The sequence below is a fragment of the Etheostoma cragini genome, chromosome 1 (assembly GCF_013103735.1).
Source record: "Etheostoma cragini isolate CJK2018 chromosome 1, CSU_Ecrag_1.0, whole genome shotgun sequence".
Lineage (NCBI taxonomy): Eukaryota > Metazoa > Chordata > Actinopteri > Perciformes > Percidae > Etheostoma > Etheostoma cragini.
The window spans coordinates 10067444-10085659 of NC_048407.1; the positions used below are offsets into that span (position 1 = coordinate 10067444).

Sequence of the window (18216 nt, forward strand, 5' to 3'; positions counted from 1 at the left end):
TGCCACTTTACTCAAACAAAAGTTCATAACACCTTTTAAGTCTGTCTTCTTTAGTCTGTTGGCTATTTAGGTTTTTCTCCTGGAACACGTCAAACACATTCTACACTTAGAGTGGCATCTTGTGTTGACTGTTTACATACGTGTGTTCATCATCATATGTACATCGTTTGTACTGGTGTTGTTGAATACATTGTGGATATTTCTAAAATTGTCTGATTTTTTTGTTATATATTTATATATATTATTGTTTACACAATTTTTCACGTTTTCTAACCTTTTTGAATCCTCGGGCTTGTGTGGGTTTCCTCCCACAGTCCAAAGGAATGCAGGTTAGGTGAATTCGTGACTATAAATGAAACTGTAGGTGTGAATATGTTTTTCTTAATAAATATATACACAATGTTTATAGGCATGTTAGTCTAGGAATAGACCAGTCACCTGTCAAGGGTGTACCCCACCATTCACCAGGGCTCCAGCCCGCCACGACATCATAAGCAGTATAGAGATTGGTGGATTTTTGCATTGTAAGTTTATGTCAAGTGTGTGCAAAAATTGTGTGATGAAAGTGGATACGTAGAATAAGGAGACAGGCAAACTGAAGCAGCTCTGCAGAATAATCAATGTGTCAAAAAGTCTACTAGAACGCAGCGCTCTATTTTCTCATGCCCTAATTTTCACTCAAAGTTAAACATTGTCAGAGCGAAAAGTTCTATTCCTAACAATGGTCCATGTGCTCGCATTAGTGGGAACAGACATTCAGGATAAGTCTTCTTTTACGCGTTTGTAAAATCTAGTAAGTTGTGTCACGGTGGGAAATGTTTACTTTGGATCGAAATGGTCACAGAGCTGGTGTAGTGTTTCATGACGAGGTCTGACTGCAAATGCCTTTAACAGCTCAATTGTGGGTCCCCCTCCCCCTCTTGATCTTCAAAAAAAAAAAAACATTTTGTCCTCAGAAAAATAATGCCTGCTGTCTTGTTAAAACCAAAGCGGCAACAAAACAGTTATTGACTGCGCTGATAAATATTATCATATAGTATCTGGAAGAAGATGCTTAGTTCCTAATTGAAACATCCTCATTAATATTCAGTGACAGTTGGTTATGCACCAGATACAACACCTAATTGAGCATCTGAGTAAACCACATTAATTTATTGAGACACTGTCACACAGACACTGTGACAACCCCATTGGCTGAGAGGAATGTGGCCCAACACAGCCAAGAAGAAATGAGGTCACGTTATCCCATCTGGAGGAGAGGACAGAGGCAGGTTAGTACTAAGAAAGGCAGACCACTCTCTAAATATTTAATGACTTTCCGCACAGTTGGCCTTTTGCCCAGCCCTTGCCTATGCAAAACAATAGCAATCATATTCCCAGTCTGGTGTTCATATGTGCATGTAGAGCTCCAAGAGCACCTCAAGACCATACATCACAAAAACCTGGCTTTATTTTCCATGTCAAACTATGACTGATGCCATCCCTACACTGTTACAGAGTGGTTTAACGGTTTGTAAGGCACATCTTAATTAATAAATTCACAAGCAACATGATCAAACAAATCTCTTATAAGGGCTGCGCAATTAATCACCACTTTATTGAAATACGGACTAGTGCAATATTCAAATCGCAGGGGGGGTGCAATATTTGTTAAAGACAAAAAATGTGTCAAAGATTCTAAATGAAGTGGTGTGGTGCTGCAGAGATGTCCTGGCCTACAAATCCTATTCTACAGACTAAAGAAAAGAATCTTTGTGGGGTGAGCTCTAGTTCACCCAGCAGAGTGTGCACTAGATGAATCAGATCTCGGGAAAACATGACCCATTTCCTGGGAATCCCGGGAAACAATATTTTTTATATTATTTGTATCATTATTAGGGCGAAAGAACACTGTTTATGTCAACACAGTTTGCAACGATCGATCCTGCTGCATGATCAAGTGAGCTCGGTGCGTGACATCTGCTGCACAGTTAATTATGAAATGCCAGGTGGGAGCTCTGTGAATCTAGGCAACCCGTATAAAACCAATATTTTACAGAACTCTATTATAAAAACTAACAAAATGTGCTAAAGTAAACCACCGAATGATTTCTAAACCATTCTGTTAAACGAAATTGTTCCATTGTTTCTATTGTTGCTAACCATTTCCTCTGGTACCAAGGACTTAAAAAAAAGTTTGCCCTTAATTTATTTCTGTTGTAGTCATTTAATCCTCATAAGATTCTTGTCACTGGTTGCTGTGACCACAATGCGTCAGCAGACCCTGACTAATCTTTTATGACAAACTGATAATTTTTCAGGGAAGCAGAGTTGAGGGCAGAGAGGTCAAGAAGCAATGATACTCAACTTAAAATAGTTAAGTGTAAAGGGCACAATTTCCGAAAAAAAATAAAGTTATGCGTTATGTCAGTGTTAGTGTTGTAATCCCTACTCAACACCATCGGAAGCTGTCACCACAAGCCATTATGGATCATATAAAATGTGAAAAAAATAAACAGTGAATTGCAGGATAAACCATCACCATAGCGCCGACTTGGCGTTTTATTCCTTTCAGTCCATGTGTGCCTACTATTTTCTTGTCTCTTGCCCCCCTGTACTTGTGTAAAGTGTCCGTGGGTTTCATGAAATAGGCTACATAAATCAGTTATTATTATGTCGTTGGTTGCTACACATTCTTAATGCTTTGGCTCGTGACACAGTGACAACATTAACCGGTTTAGCTCACACTACATCCAAAATAGGTTAAGTTACCGCATGCAACACTTGTAATGCAACAATGCATCTGTAAAATATTCTCTTATTGTAAATCAATAAATCTTTGCCTGAGCAAAACATTCGTTGCAACAATACGAGGTTGGTAACATTAACTAAGTGTAAAGGGCACAATTTCAGAAAATAAATAAAGTGATGTCAGTGTTAGTGTTGTAATCGCTATTCAACACCATCAGAAGCTGTCACCGTTGGCCATTGTGAATCATTTAAAATGTGAAAAAAATAAAACAGTGAATTGCAGGATATAACATCACAGGTAAGGTATCAGGAAAAACTACATTCAACAGTGGAGTCCTTTGGGCTTGGCTGAATGCAAACATCAGAACTAATAAAAGTGTGCTAGATTGGACAATATTATTGCACTAAACCAGCAGTCATGTTGGCAGAAATGACCATGAAGTTCTTGGTTATCTGACATTTGCTAAGTTATATGGCATGCATATTAAATATATAAAAAATAATTAAAGATCTTCTTGTGACATGTATAAAGTATTAGCACTAACCTTTAAGCACATGAAATAGCTTTATACAGTGACAGTGCCTTAGGTCATCCATTTGCGGATGCTTTATTAAAACAACAAAAGGCTATTTAAATAAATTGAATTCCTCTTCTACAGGCAGCACAGCGACAACGTATAAGCCTGCTTCATACTGAAGAGGTCAAACCTCACATTTCCTTACTGTGAATATAATCAATATTTGTTTAATGAAATGGGTCAAACGACTGTGTAATGTGAAAGGGGTCGTTCGTAATGTCAAACCGAATTGCTGCTTAACTATAGCTCCTGGAACACTGACCCGATGGGAACACATTGATTTTACAACTGACTTTCGGGCGTGCTGCCATGTATTGTATCAAACGTCATTAACCACTAACATTCAAAAGATTTAAGTTTGTAGCCCAAATCAACGTAAATAGACAATAAAATAAATTATACAATGATAAGGCATTGACCTAAATATGTATAGATATATAGACAGAGAGAGAAACCGAACATAATATGGTGCATATTCTGCCTAGATAACAACAAGGAAGTATTTTCAGTGGATCAGAAAAACAAACATCAGCTGCTGCATCTGTGTTGTAGGTGTATAAGAAGCTTTGTGTCAACACATTTCCTATTGAATTTCACCCCTGGCAAGTCAATTGTCAAGCAAGGTCACCGCTCAACACACTCTCTTACGCACATAGGCATTGACGAACCCATATACACAAAATCCCGGAGATTAAAACAAGAAGGTAATCCCGCTTAATATCAATACGTAACCTGAGTGGAGTTATCACTTGTTGTGGAAATGATGCAATCTTCTGGACTGATCTTCCAAAACAGTCACACATCATTGTTATGCAGTCACACAAAAAACTACCCTTAGGTGTTGCAAACAACATCTTTGACCTTACCTGTAGTTCCCAGTGTTTTGTAGAACCGGTACTCTAAATGCAACTGCGGTGCCCTCGACTTCACTGGTTCCTACACAGTGGACACATCCAAACCAGTAGTAGGTTAATGACAAGAACCTCACAAACTAAAATAAAACCGTAAAAAGAAAAAACACACACCTAAAAACAGAATTGTACAGATAAGTCAGTAATTCATCAGTAAGAAAAATTTCTTTTCTCTATCCAATGAATGTGATAACAGAATTTGGGATGACCCAGGAAAACCCTCCCATCGTGTAAAACCAGGTCTGCCAAACTAACTGGCACTAGCAGCACAAACGTCAGCCAGGTGGGTTTGGGTGTCAGTTATGCACAAACAGCCAACAGCAACTCTTCCTTCTTACAAAGGTTTAAACGTGTAGCCTAAATGATGTCCTGTCAGCTCAAATTGTTCTTCTCCTCCAAAACCATTGTTAGCAAAGACAGCAAATTACGCCATTATCACAGTCACCATTAAATGTTACCATCAGTCTCTCCATTTTGAAGATTTTGTTCCGGGTACTTCTGAAACTTAAGTCTTTCCCCAAAGTTACACTCCACCTACACTTCCCATTTCATTTCCTGATAAAACTGACCTGGGTATAAACTAAAGATACACTAAAGTCCTTTTGTTTCATCTCAGTTTACTGATGTTTTGGTTCTCAACACACATTTATTAAAATTAAATATAATTGTATGAAAGCACTACATCAGCGTCCGCACACCATCCAGTGGAGTAAGCAACTAAAATATTTTTTGGCTTAGTAAACGTAATACTATTGTAGCTAATGTATTTACCACTCTCTAGTGAGCAATAATAAAAGCATGAGTCAAGAGTCATGATTTCCACTTCCGCAACCACTGGAAAGACACACATCCCCAAGCATCTTCGTTGAGATTTCTCACTAAGGCCAAAACAGTGGAGTGTGACAAAACCCCCCCTGTGTCACCCGAGCATTACCTGACAGTCATATCTTGTAATCAACGGCAAATGGCAATGAAAAACTTGCAATTTGTGTCTAATTAAAGCTTAAACAGCTTCCCTGTCTGAACATGGCACTAAGTCATTAAAGTAACTATATGTAAGTTTTTTTAAATTTGAAACTATGTAATATTCTATCTGATGATTATAAATTACCTGTAACAGCAAAAGTGACAATGAAAAACTATTATTTATAAATTCCTTTGCCCGGGTCCGATTTTTCAAGCAAAGTCACAGAATGATTTACAGCAGGTCGACGACGTTACAGAGCACACATTGTGATGCGTCACCGATTTTGGCAAAACAAGAGCCTGTGTTATAGCAGGTAAAATGCAGCAGGAGAGTTCTTTATATAGGCATAAATGTATTTAAATTTTTATTTTAGAAGTTATGGCTAATACTGGGGCAGAGCCATCACAGAAAAAAAGGAAATAAACAAAAAAATAACTAAACGCTAAAAGGGAAAGTAAAATATGGCGGGCCAAACCCGAGTCCCACGTGGTTGGGCTTTCAACAGATGCAGACAATTACAGGACAGTAAATGGGGAAGGGGGTTGTTATTTTTATTTTATGCCATCACTGAGGCTGCTTCACAATCCAAGTCTTTATCTTTGTTGACTTTCAGGTTTTGAGAAATTTGGAACCGGGTCCTTATAGAAATGGGTCTCGAGACCCACGCTTAACTGTTAATGATTCAAAACCAACCCTGAATAGGCCCTCAGGTATGTAATATGTCTATTTAATTCATAAAATAACTTTAGATTGAATGTGGTTTGACGTCAGTAGCTGACATTAAATGGCGTCCCCCTTCTATTTAGCGCCAACATGTTATTCCTTTCAGTTCGTGTTTGCCTACTGTTTTCTTGTCTCTTGCTTCCCTGTACTTGTGTAAAGTGTCCGTGGGTTTCATGAAATGCGCTAAATAAATCAAAGCTATTATTTTGACATTGGTTGCTACAACAAACTCTTAATGCTTTGCAACGTTACCCTGTTTAGCTCACACTACATCCAAAAGAGGTTAAGTTACCGCATGCAACACTTGTAACGCAACGATGCATCTGTAAAATATTCTCTTATTGTAAATCAATAAATCTCTGTCTGAGCAAAACACTCATTGCAACAATACGAGGCCGGTAACGTTACCTCGATAATACAGTGAGTAAAGAAAAGACCTTTACGCTTTTTTCAGAAGGGGTCGCTGGAATCAACACAAACTGAAAGTTACATATAACCACTTTCAATAATGTTAGTAACATTTTCATGCATCACTAAAATCAAGTATACAGATTTCTTCATTGTGCATCTGTGTAACTGTATTTTATCTATTGTTCTGCAAAGGATTTTTACATCAGCAGAGGTGGGTAATCAAGCTGAGAAAGAAAGTGTGCACTTACCAGTTTAATAGCTACATACTCGTTGGTGTAGAGATTTTTACCTGAAACAAAACAGGAAAGACAGCTTAGATGGCTTAAAAAGAATGTACACCGTTTAAGGTATTACAACAGGTTCACCTCTGTACTGATTGAGTGGAGATTTGATATTTAAATTTCTTGCAAATTTAGCAAGGTCCATGTATAAAAAGGTCTAGAACAAAAAAAGATCTATATATTTAAGTATAAATCTTTTTTATAATGTTACAAGGTTAGATACACCTAACAAAAGAGAATGCAGTCTAATAAAACAGCCCTAAAAATGTTATTGTCATGGAAGTTATAATGTTCTGTTTGTATTTTTTATTTTTTAACAGGTTTTGGTTTAAGTTATGGTTATTTTGGCGGCTACAATTTACAGTCCTGCTGCGGAATTGTATTGAATTATACTGAGAGATACCCTGATTTAATGGGGTGGACAAAACTTTAAAAAACTTCTTGGTATAATGCAATACAAAATTACCACAAACTACAACCTTCAAATGAGCATAAAGTTGAATCAACACCCCTCTAAAACAGTTTAAATAAAAACCTGAACAATGTGTTACTATGGTATATAAGACTGCACTAGTTTTTGTTAAGGAAACCTTAAAAACCGGCAACTGACTGTAGTTACACACATTAAGAACTGCTATAAAAACGTCCACATTCACTCGTCAGTTATTATGTCTTGAACCATTTAACACAAGATTTAGAGTGAACTTACCAAGCTTCAATTCACCAAAGTTTCCACAGCCGATCTTTTTGCCCACACGAAAGTTTGGTCCCACCATGAGAACCCCAGATGAGCTGGAGGAGCCAGATGGTCGGGACGAGTGGCCGCTGCGGCTTCCCTGGGCAACTTTAGTGCTCCTGGCAGGCCGCTCGCCATATTTATCTCTCTGTTGATCCATGGTGTGAGCAGCACAGGTCAACAAGGGCCTGAAAAGATGTAGGAAAAAGCCTCCTGGGCCGGGCCCACCACAGCCACAGCCCTGGTCACTGGCAGTGCCTGGATGGCACAGTTACTCTCATGAGACAAAACCCGGTACAGCTAACCGACACTCCTTTCCCGTCCTCACCCCGTCACCTCTAACAGCTGTTGAACAGACTGACCTCCGGCCTCAACATCTGTCACAGGAAGGAGAAGGTGAAGGACCTGTAGCAAACACAAGATACGACAAAGCCATTAACTTTCCACAGAGAGCAGCACATCGAATGGGGTTTTGTGGTTCTAAGGTGTTGTCTCCAATGTTTATCTGGTCAACTCCTGCAAACTAAATTGTGTTTAAGAACACATTACCAGTAGGCTTGCAGACTGGTCTTTTCCAGTGAGCTTCTTCTTAGCAAAAGAAAGCTGACAGTCAAATGAACATTTAAACTACCATTCCAAACACTGGCAAAGTGAAAACACTGGCATTACAAATACCATTTAAAGTAGTTCCACATTGAAGACATTTAGCCCATTAAAATGTCCTGCAAAACATGCCTCCCTACCTCAAGATTAAAGAAATGCAACACAATAAAAGTAAAATAAACCAGAAATTGGAATTGAATTTAGTTCATTTAATAATGGTCCAGTGTCTTGGTTGTGGGAAATGGGAAGAGTAAGGTAGATATTTTGCCATTTAAAGTTCCACTACTCTCAATATCCTGTCAAAAAAGAAAATAAATGAAAAACCTGAGCAGTAATTTTTTTTCCTATATTTAACTTCATAACAATACAAGTTTTGCTCATGTTTGAAGGTCAATAGTCATATGAGCGCTCAATGTTTACAAGTAAACTTTGCTAAATGGGGACAGGACTGGCTTACTGTAACAGAGCTGCTAAAGAGATAACCATCGAGTCCCAGAAAGCACCAGTAAACAGTTGTAACATCAACACAAACCGCAAGTCATAGTTAGAGATCATGAATGCATGTAAGACTCTCCACTACCCACAGCTGTAGCCTGGTAGACGACAGCAGGGAATATTATGTCAACAATTACATGAAGCTACATCTGCTTGCAAGGACACTGTGGCTTAACTTGATAGACACTACATTTCATGAAGTACTCAGAAAAACAATTGCGTAAAATCAGTTTAGTGTAAGACTAAAAACAAATCACTTAGTAATGAGACATAGGTTTTATTAACTGCAGGCCTCTTTTCTTAGATTACCAGTTCCTTTAATGAGCCACCCAAACATGCATGAAAAAATAAATAAATAAAGCAATTTAAAACAGCTACTAATGAATTCATGACAATGGTGTAATTCCCAAGCATGGAAAGGCTGCTGCTGAAAAGTATGTGTGTGTGGGCTTTCGGATGACTCATGCTCAGTATTGCCCGCACACATCTCAGCATCAAAGACAGCTAGTTTGCTCTAAAGGGCAACTGTGCACTGTTGCTATTACATAAAACCAGGAACAGAACAACATGGCTATAAAAACAGGTCCGCAGCAACGACAAACGAGCTGTTACAGTTTCCATTGTGCAAATACCATTTGTAGGCCAGTCCAATCCAGCGTGAACCAGTGTTTGGATAAACTGGGTTAGGTGTTTCCCCTGATTGAAGATCATCCTCACATACAAACTCCGTGGTGGGCGCAGGATAATAAACACACACTCATTATTCCGTGGATGCTGCTGTTCACCAGACCTCATATGGTAAACACAGCGTGCAAAGTTATTACTACAATAATAATAATAATCTAAGAAGGTTGCACTGATGATTCAATAAATTTGTAATATGTTGAATCCTCACTATGTTAAGTGTGGTTTTAAGGAAGAGAGGCACAATTGATTCTAACAGGTCATTAATGGTCATTTGTGTTTTCGACTCATGTGCTTTCTGGTGTAAATTAAGTCTGATCAAATGTTTCAAAATGTTGATATCCACAATAATTATGCTAAATTCTACAGTATATCAACATCTTTTGATTTGAGACATGAGTCTATTGTTAAAGATAATGCAACACAAAAGGATGACTGAAGGCCAGTTTTAGTCATGTTTGTTTGGAGCAAATTATATGCCAGCAAGTGTTTTTACGTTAAATTCAGATTATGAGAATATCACATTGTAACAAATTGTACAAAACTGAATGTATGGTTTCCTTGCCTGTTTATGTATTTGTCATCTGTATTACTAGGAATATTCCCACATCCACATTGTATTTCAAACATGTTCAGACATGCCTGAGGATTATGAGGGAACAAAGTAGGACAAGGACTTAATTCATACTACAGAAGGCAGCAAAACAACACTTCATGAAAGGCAGCAAAACATCCGAAACTTTTTAAAGGCGTATCGCACTACATGCGGTAATGGGCCCCTAGGTATTATTTAAGTACTTGTGTATCCTTTTCATCCGGTACTGATACACACAGTGGATGTGTTATGTGTTCATTTTTCATTCAGACATACTAAGTGGTGGTGGTGTTGTGTGTGGCATTATTTTAGAAGGTGTCCCGGTAGTTTTGTTTACCTCATGTGTGTAAAAGGGATTTACAAAATAAATGTCATGAGTGACTATGTGTAAATTCCCATCAGCTGACCGCCCAATTAATAAAGTAAACAACAAGCAATCCACTGGACTGTTCTGTGGTCTCTACAAATGGCTTCTTGAGTTTTAATGTAACATGGGGAATCCCCGGCCTTTATCCCTGTGGAGGCACCGTGTCTCCTGATAAATAAGGATATTTTTGAGAATACACACCTTTTGGCATCCTATAAAAAGTAAGGTAACGGTAATTGTGTCGCAGAAAGAGAAGACAAAAAAAATCTGATTTGCAGCGACAAATTGTAGTTTATTTCCTCCTCATAAATAGGTAATTCCATGTAATTCCATAGTTACTGATATGGTCATAACTGCTACAGTCTTCAATTACCTATTTTTGAGGGGTTAAGAAACTACAATTTGTTGCCGCGAAGGCATGGAGGACACCCACCACACCACCGGCCGCTCGGGGGATTGTTGTCGGCTGCGTGAAGCGGGGACAAAGCCTGCCTGCCCGGCTAAGGAATCTACCACACAGATCGACACTGCCAATCCTCCTACTCACCAACACCAGATCAATCACACACAAAATGGATTAGCCACAAATAAACACGGAACTGCTGTTTTATGATTTTCACAAAAGCCTGGCTGACCACAATTATCAATAGCAGCTAACAGCTAGCAGCTAACCAGGCAAGCTACCCACCAGCAAGATCCAGACAGGGTAGGTGAATTAAAACACAGTCTGTGTTGAAAAGGCATCTTGATGTTACGTAAGGGCCCTGTTCATGTTGTACAGACATATTAAGTGCACTGTGTGTCTGTTAAGAGTCACAAAGGCACTCTAAAACTTGCCCCGTTAACTGCCATTTTAGCTCAGTGGAAGCTCCTAAACGTAGCTGCAGTTGCTCAGTGTTGCACGCACCCATTCAGGTCGTTTTTTTTTTTTCAATCGAAAGCACCTGCATATTTATTAAGATTAACATAAAAAAACGGCTGGAATTATCCTTTAAAATTTGTTTTGCAAATATAGCACTTTTGCCCTCGTCCACTTTGGTAAAAATGTCTCCAACATTTATATTTAAAGCCAGAGGAGTCAAATTTGTGATTTTAGGCTATATAAATAAAACTGACGTCTCAAAAAACACCACACCCACACACCCCCACACACCCCCACACACCCACACACACAGTCTCAAATTACAACGTCCTGATGTAATCAATATGCATGCCCTGTTAAAAGGAACTGATATTGTCAGAGCTGCATAACTACCAGGAATCAAACACCTCAAACAGTCTTAAAGGAGAACGGATTCTTGATTCTCATCCTTACTTCTCCAGCTGAGACTGTAAAGTGAAAACTTGGGCTGATGAGCATGTTCAGTAGTTGTTAAGTAGTGTTCAGTTGTTGTTCTGTAGTTTGAATGTCATACCATAGTTTTTAAGTAGAAACTTAGTTGGGTTTTTGCTGGACCAGATTAGACTGGTGGTAAATGTAGCTGCCTGTTTAATGGTGGTATAGATTTATGATGGCACTACATGATGTCTGGTATAGTGCTCATTTGCATAAAAAGGTAGTGGGGCACGTCATATCGGTCGTTGATATGAAATTGGCCCGTTTGGTCCATTTTTTTTTTTCAGCAAAAATTTTAGTTTATTCCCCTCTCAAAATAGATAATTGAGCACTGTAGTGTTTCTGATCATATTAGTAACTTTGTAAATATATGGAACGGACCTAATTACGTTAGTGTCTTTTACAGTAAAATAGTGTTACATACTGCTAGCTGTAGTCTCGCGCTTCAGTAGCTCCATTTTGCTAACGCCGATTTGGTTCGTTTGTTTCTGTCAGCTCCATGTACAACCGTGGATAGTGAACGTCTCTTCTACCCGCTTTAAATGTTGTCCGTGAAAAGAGGAATAGGTTCGGTACAGAGAGAGCAGAAATGCTCCTGTTCATTAAGCACAACATCCGTCTGCTTTCAATGCCAGGAAGGCCAAGGGTTAGGGCTAACCATAAAGTAGGCAGTTACAGTACTCAGTTACGGTCATATTTTGCACACAGGTAAAGGTGCCCAATATCAATCACTTCTGAAATTAAATCACAAAAGGTGAAAAAAGGCATTTTGTAAAATTGTTTGTATTTGATTATCATAAAAATGTTTTTTCTATACAGAGATATCGACATCGGTAAATATCGGTAGTGGCCATAGAAGAAATATCAATATCTGTTATCGGCCACAATATTCACCTTGGTGCAGCACTATAAAAAGGCTTTTCATTCGACTCTGGTTTGGCCTGTATGAGTCCTCAAAGAATAAAAACATCATTTTGTGCTTTGCTTAAATAACCTATTAAACATTAAATGCAAGAAATAGTTTACATTCTTAAAATGTATACCGGCGCATTACATTTTCATTACTTTTGCCTCCTGAAAATTTGCACTCATAATTTAAATGCGGAGAGCTAACCTCGAAACGTCTAACTGGGCAGAAACCATCCGTAAAAAATAATACTATTGTACATTTTAAACAATCACACGCTGTCATTCTGTTCTATACAACTGCCCATCTCTACCTTGAGGTAGATTAAACTCATTCTCCATGAACAAGAAATGTGTCATATTACTGACCATTGCACTCAGAATTGTTGCGACTTCAATCAAGACGTTCTGCTGATCTCACATCTGTGTCACATCACTAATATTCTTTAAGTTGAAAACATTTTCCTTTTTATATAGTTCTAGTCCTACTATAAATGATGAAGCAGGAAGTAGATGTTATGACAGTATTATTTTCAAAATGCTGTTATAATATCCAAGTGAAATGCGGAGAAAGCATCAAAGAATACACATTACTGTTTAATCCCTGGCACAAAGACAAAGAAGCAAGGCAGACTGACAAAAAGTGGCAAAAGGCCGGTAATCAAAAAGTAAACATCGCAGGAGTTTAGGACAGTTGATGTAATTGGTTAATAGCTGGTTTGCAAATCCAGCACTATTCACTGGTACATCCCTTTAATTGAAATTGAAAATGTATTTAAGACTCCCAAAACCTTGATTACAGTCCACAAATTCTGCGTGTCAAAATATCTTGAGAAACTGAGATGCATGTAGCTTGTTAGCATCTATTAAAAAAAGAATCATTTGTTGACATCTTTTAATTTTTACAGATACATAAAGGCTCTGAGTGGAGTGATTAACCTTCAGTGGAAAGATCAGCACGAGAGGGGGGCCTGCCAATGATGCAGACTCCTACTGTGGCAATGCCAGCCAACAGCTGCCTCTCTCTCCTTAAAGCCAGCTCTTATAAACTATAACTGGTGGGAGTTTAGATTATCCAGTTTTCCTTCTCCATCAATTCATTGAGACACCGCATTAATATATATACACACGGCAGTTGTGTGCACACACATCCATGACAATAATCTAATTTTTCCAGACTTAAAAAAAAAAAACATAAAAAAAATCCAAATACTGCATTATCGGCAGAAATATATAGCTTCATATATTGCTTCAATTTTGTAAAGACAACTTATAGCTTACTTGAACTTTACTAAGGTAGTCTACATTCTGTAGTAATTAACTGAACAGATGATGACAGAGCCAGTGAACACATCTTGGTCACGTCAATAACTACCATCAAAATCTGCAAATAATGATAAGAAAACATTCTAATTTTATATGAATGAAATGCAAATGTATTTAAACACAACACACAAAAAGTCTTACTTGAATGTAGATTTTCCTAAGTTGAGGTCTGTAAACAGTGAGTTTGTCCAGGCTTGCCTTTAGTGAAGTTCATGAACAGAACACAAACTGTTTCATCCAAGCCTTTCTCAAGTGGAAAGGAAATGAAACAGTTATTTATTATGAATCCACATAGACCACGTTTGGGCAAATGTCCAGCAAGTAACATATTTTAATAAAATAACTTCAAAAGTGGTTTGCACCACTCTCTTAAAGCCCTGTGCTATTTAGTGAGAAATTACCCTAACCGATTACTTAAATAGATGAAGGGTAACTGAATACTCTATTGATTCAATAATAAGCCATCTTTGCAGTTGAGGAATCAACATTTGCATTGCGACTACCGTATCTAACAGTATGTCTATTTGACCATGAGCAAAGATCATTTGCACATTGGGAGGCAACTACAATTGAACCTGACAAGTATCGTTACACCTGACACAATCAGAATAACTTGCACCAGTTAGCTTCAATACAACTCTGCCCACTGGGACCAGGGTGAGGGGCCTTAGTTAAATGCATTTCATGTGTTGTGCCATCCTGTCTTTGCATCCGTTACCTTGCACTGAGAAGCAGCTGTAACCTACGGCTGTAACACTTTGTACGTGAGGAAGTGTTCTGTAGAGGCAGCTGAGTCTAACCTAAAGATGACCGATCCTGTGTAAGAGGGCCCTCTGATAAAATCAAAACAAGGAAGCGAATTGTACGCCGCCGTTTCCTGGACAAAGCCTAACATTAGTGATGGTCACATCGATTAACTAGCCGTTAGCCAAGTTAGCTTTCCTGCTTACCAAAAGCAAACCTGACTGACCAGCCAAGAAGCTAACGTTAGCCAAACATGACTTAGCCATAGTGACTGCTCTGGTTTAAAATGTATTCAGCTAACAATCGTTTCACAGACATGTTCTTATTAATCATGGTATCGGGCCACATAAGCAACCCGACTCGTTGTTTGTCGTTAACGCCTTAGCTGGTGGCTAGCTGACAGCTGGACCGAGCGCAACAAGGAAATTAGCTCCGTTAGCAACGGAAATATGAGCTGGCTAACAACCAAAAGCTTAGCTACTATCAAATGTTGCTTTGCTAGCTCATCGCAAACTCACAAACAGTCTTACCTTCGCTGTGATTAATCCAGACGTTCAGGATACGGCTTGTGTATTTTGTCCAGCCAAAATGTACACGACTGCCCGAGCGGAGCTTAATGTCACGTTAACGCTTATTGGTGTTACTTGTTGTGAGTGATGGTTCACGCTAACAGCGGAGTCTCGTTGGTTACCAGCTAGCTCCTTCTTCGCTGCTTGTGAAAGGTTCGAACCCACCGGATGTACAAAGACGGCACCGCCCGCTTCACAACGCACACTTTCCGGGTCAGTACTGATACAGGCTAATTTTTCTTTTACTGACTATGGCTAATTTAGACATTATGTCTAACTATTCAAAGTAGCTTAAACCAGACTTAGTGGTGGAGAGAGTACACTTCAAATACATTTATTTTAAGGTACCTTGCTTGAGTGTAGTAGAGGAAGTATGCAGATCTTTTACTAACCGTTTCCTACTAATACCACACTGTTTAAAATGCTCTGTTACAAGCAAAAGGCCTGCATTGGAATTGTTATTTAAGTAAAAGTATAATCAGGAAAATATATTCAAGTACTAAATGTATTAAAGTATTAAAAGTAAAAGTACTCAATGCAGAAAATTACCCTGTGAGTGTTTAATTATTAATACAATATATCATAGACTATTATTTCTCATGCTTAATGTTAAAGCAGGTTGTAGCAGGTGGAAGTAGAGCTAACTACTATTTTGTATTGGGCTGTAACTAATTCTTATTTTTATTATGGATTAACCTGCTGATTTTTTTCTCCATTAATTGATTGACTGTTCTCTTAAAGCTCTTTAAGGTGCTTTAAGCGATGTTGGGTAACGTTACTTCTTGTTGACGTTCAAAGTATTGTCAAACAAAACAAGGCTAGTTCGCCCCTCCCTCCTTCTCATCCCGTCCCTTTTTTTTTAATGCCATCTTTATAGCAAAAAATACAAAACAGAACACCAACAACATACAAAAGTAAAAGATACAAACACAACAAACATAGTAATACAATTTGCCAGGGGAAGCTTAAAGGCCATTAGAGAGATAAGGAGGACCATATGCGGACAGTTTTAGCTGACTTTTTGTTATGGGAGCCCGAAATCAGATTAATATAATACACAACATCATGGAAAAAAAGAATACAATTAGTTTTTTTAGAACTGAATTTACATTTGTGAATATGAAATTTGGCCAAAAGGATTAATACATTTATAATAAAAAACATCTTTTCTTTACTTTGAGTTTTATAAAAACAAAATACAACATTTTCCCATAATAGGGCAAAGTCTTTATAGATACGGTCAATGATAAATCTGCTGAAGTGTTGCCAAAATCTCCTGGAGTATGAACAATACCAAAACAGTTTCTGGGTGATCTTCACAGAAAGAACAGTTTCAGCATGTAATGACTGGCAGGGTAATATCTGTGAATTACTCTAAACGATACTTCTTTCACCTTGTTCACTATCAGGTATTTGTGAGGAATCATCCAAACCTTTTTCCAGTCCATGTCATTAACAAATCGGTTCCAATAAACTGTAACATTTGGAGTTGAAACAATTTCTCTCTGAAATAAAGCACGGACGTTCTTATTATTTTGATGAAGTTGGGAAAAGCAGATTTTTCCAACTGTTGATTCAGCCACATCGGGGAGGGAGACAGCTGTAAGAGGAAGTCTACCAGCATATCTGAACAGCATTATTGTGCCTGAGGGAATGGTGTCAAATACAATTGCAAATTCTCTCGGCGTTACAGGGATGTTAAATGTTGATAAAAACTCACTGTAAGTGAAAAGTTGCCCCTCTCCATTAAACAGCTGATCCCCCCTTCTGTGCTTCTGCGCGCTAACCCCCCAACCCCTACCACAAAATCCTTCTCATTGGTTATTGGCTGGAATGCTGGAACACTGTTTGTGTATGTTTTTTGGTGCAGGTTGGCAAAGTTTGTTTTTGTTGCCTTTTGTAGACCCTGGACTGTCAACGGGGACCGTGGTTTTTGGCCGTAGCAGTTTGCGGATAGTGAGATGTTTGCTGTATGTGACAAAAAATTGTGTAGCATGACATTGTTTGGAGCACCTTTAAAAAGCAACAAATGCGGTCACAATTAAAATTTGCTTTGTCCAACCAACAGTAAAAACCTAAAAATTGTTACTTGCATTAAAATAATATAAATGTAAATCAGCAAAACTTTACATTAGAGAAGTTTGAACCGTGTGTGTTTTTGTATAAAAAATTAGTTTGTATGAAAAAATGTTGCCCTTGCAGTCAAGTACAATATTTCCAAACTTTAGTTTATAAAGTTTCCCCTCCTTTATCAGCTGCCATATTGAAGTGATAGTAGTAAAGTATAGATTAATTCATCAATAATAATAATCCAATAGTATAACCATTCTGCATGAGTTTTTTTTACCTCTGTATTTAAGTATGTTTTGATACTAATGCTTTTTATTGCCTTAGGTATCAGTTTGAATGCCTTGCTTAGGATTTAGCAATAGTCTACACTGCGGTATTGCTTTTTTTTTTTACTTAAGTAACTTCTTTCACCACTGAAGATCAGTCATTTATGGTAGCCCTTTAACCTCGATGTTGCATCCGTGGTCCTTGAGAAGCCAAGTCATCTTTAATAGCTAAAAAAGCAGTATTTTAACATTGTGTTATCGTCTTAATACATCATGATTATTTTCTAATTTCATGAAAATAGCTCATAAAAATGATTTTGTACTTATGTTTCAAAAGTAATTTACAGAATATGAAGCATTACTTCTGGTGTTGACATTACTTTTCTATAACCAATAATAAGTCAATAATAATAATAGTCAATAAGTCAATTTGGATTTCTGTTTGTTAAGGTCTAAAAGTAAGTTTATGTCAAACAACCAATGTCACAATGTAAAGTCCATTTAGTATCTTTTCTAAAGCTTTCAATCATATCCCATAAACCTCATTAGCAGATGTAGTCATGAAATTGGAGCATTTTAAGGACTAGCTGGCTTTAAATATTGAACTCCAGAGTTAATAAAAAATAAAAAAAGTGCCTTTGCAGAAAATTCCTAAATAAATCTAATAGTCTGAGAGTTTGGGGTATGCTATGTGGATCTGCAGTGTCACGAAAATTGGGGAAGGATTCAGACAGTTCAGGTGTAGTTTTTAACCAACATCTAAGTCATTACCTTAATAATACCTAATTTTTCTGAAAAAAAACACAAATTGATTGCCATTGCAAGAGGGCCTTTGTTGTTTTTCTAACTTATCCATGCTACTGAAGTGAAATAGGAAATCCCACCAAATACCAAATAAAAGATTAAAACCAGGGCCCC

The 18216-nt window shown here is 37.8% G+C and overlaps 1 protein-coding gene across 5 annotated transcripts in view; it reads right to left on the minus strand.

Annotated features, from left to right (window-relative positions):
- The window catches only part of csnk1g1 (casein kinase 1, gamma 1), a 40952-nt gene extending 25758 nt beyond the window's left edge, over positions 1–15194 (minus strand). For 4 of the 5 annotated variants that reach the window (XM_034881188.1, XM_034881178.1, XM_034881174.1 and 1 more), the window contains exons 1-4: positions 14924–15194; positions 7311–7742; positions 6569–6609; positions 4175–4244 (exon numbers count right to left, since the gene is read on the minus strand). In XM_034881188.1, coding sequence (XP_034737079.1) covers positions 4175–4244; positions 6569–6609; positions 7311–7497 — 298 coding nt within the window. In that variant the 5' untranslated portion in view covers positions 7498–7742; positions 14924–15194. Of the gene's footprint in view, positions 1–4174; positions 4245–6568; positions 6610–7310; positions 7743–14449; positions 14736–14923 lie in introns of those variants that run through there. The other variant, XM_034881166.1, reaches the window with a different exon arrangement.
- Positions 15195–18216: the final 3022 nt, after the last annotated feature.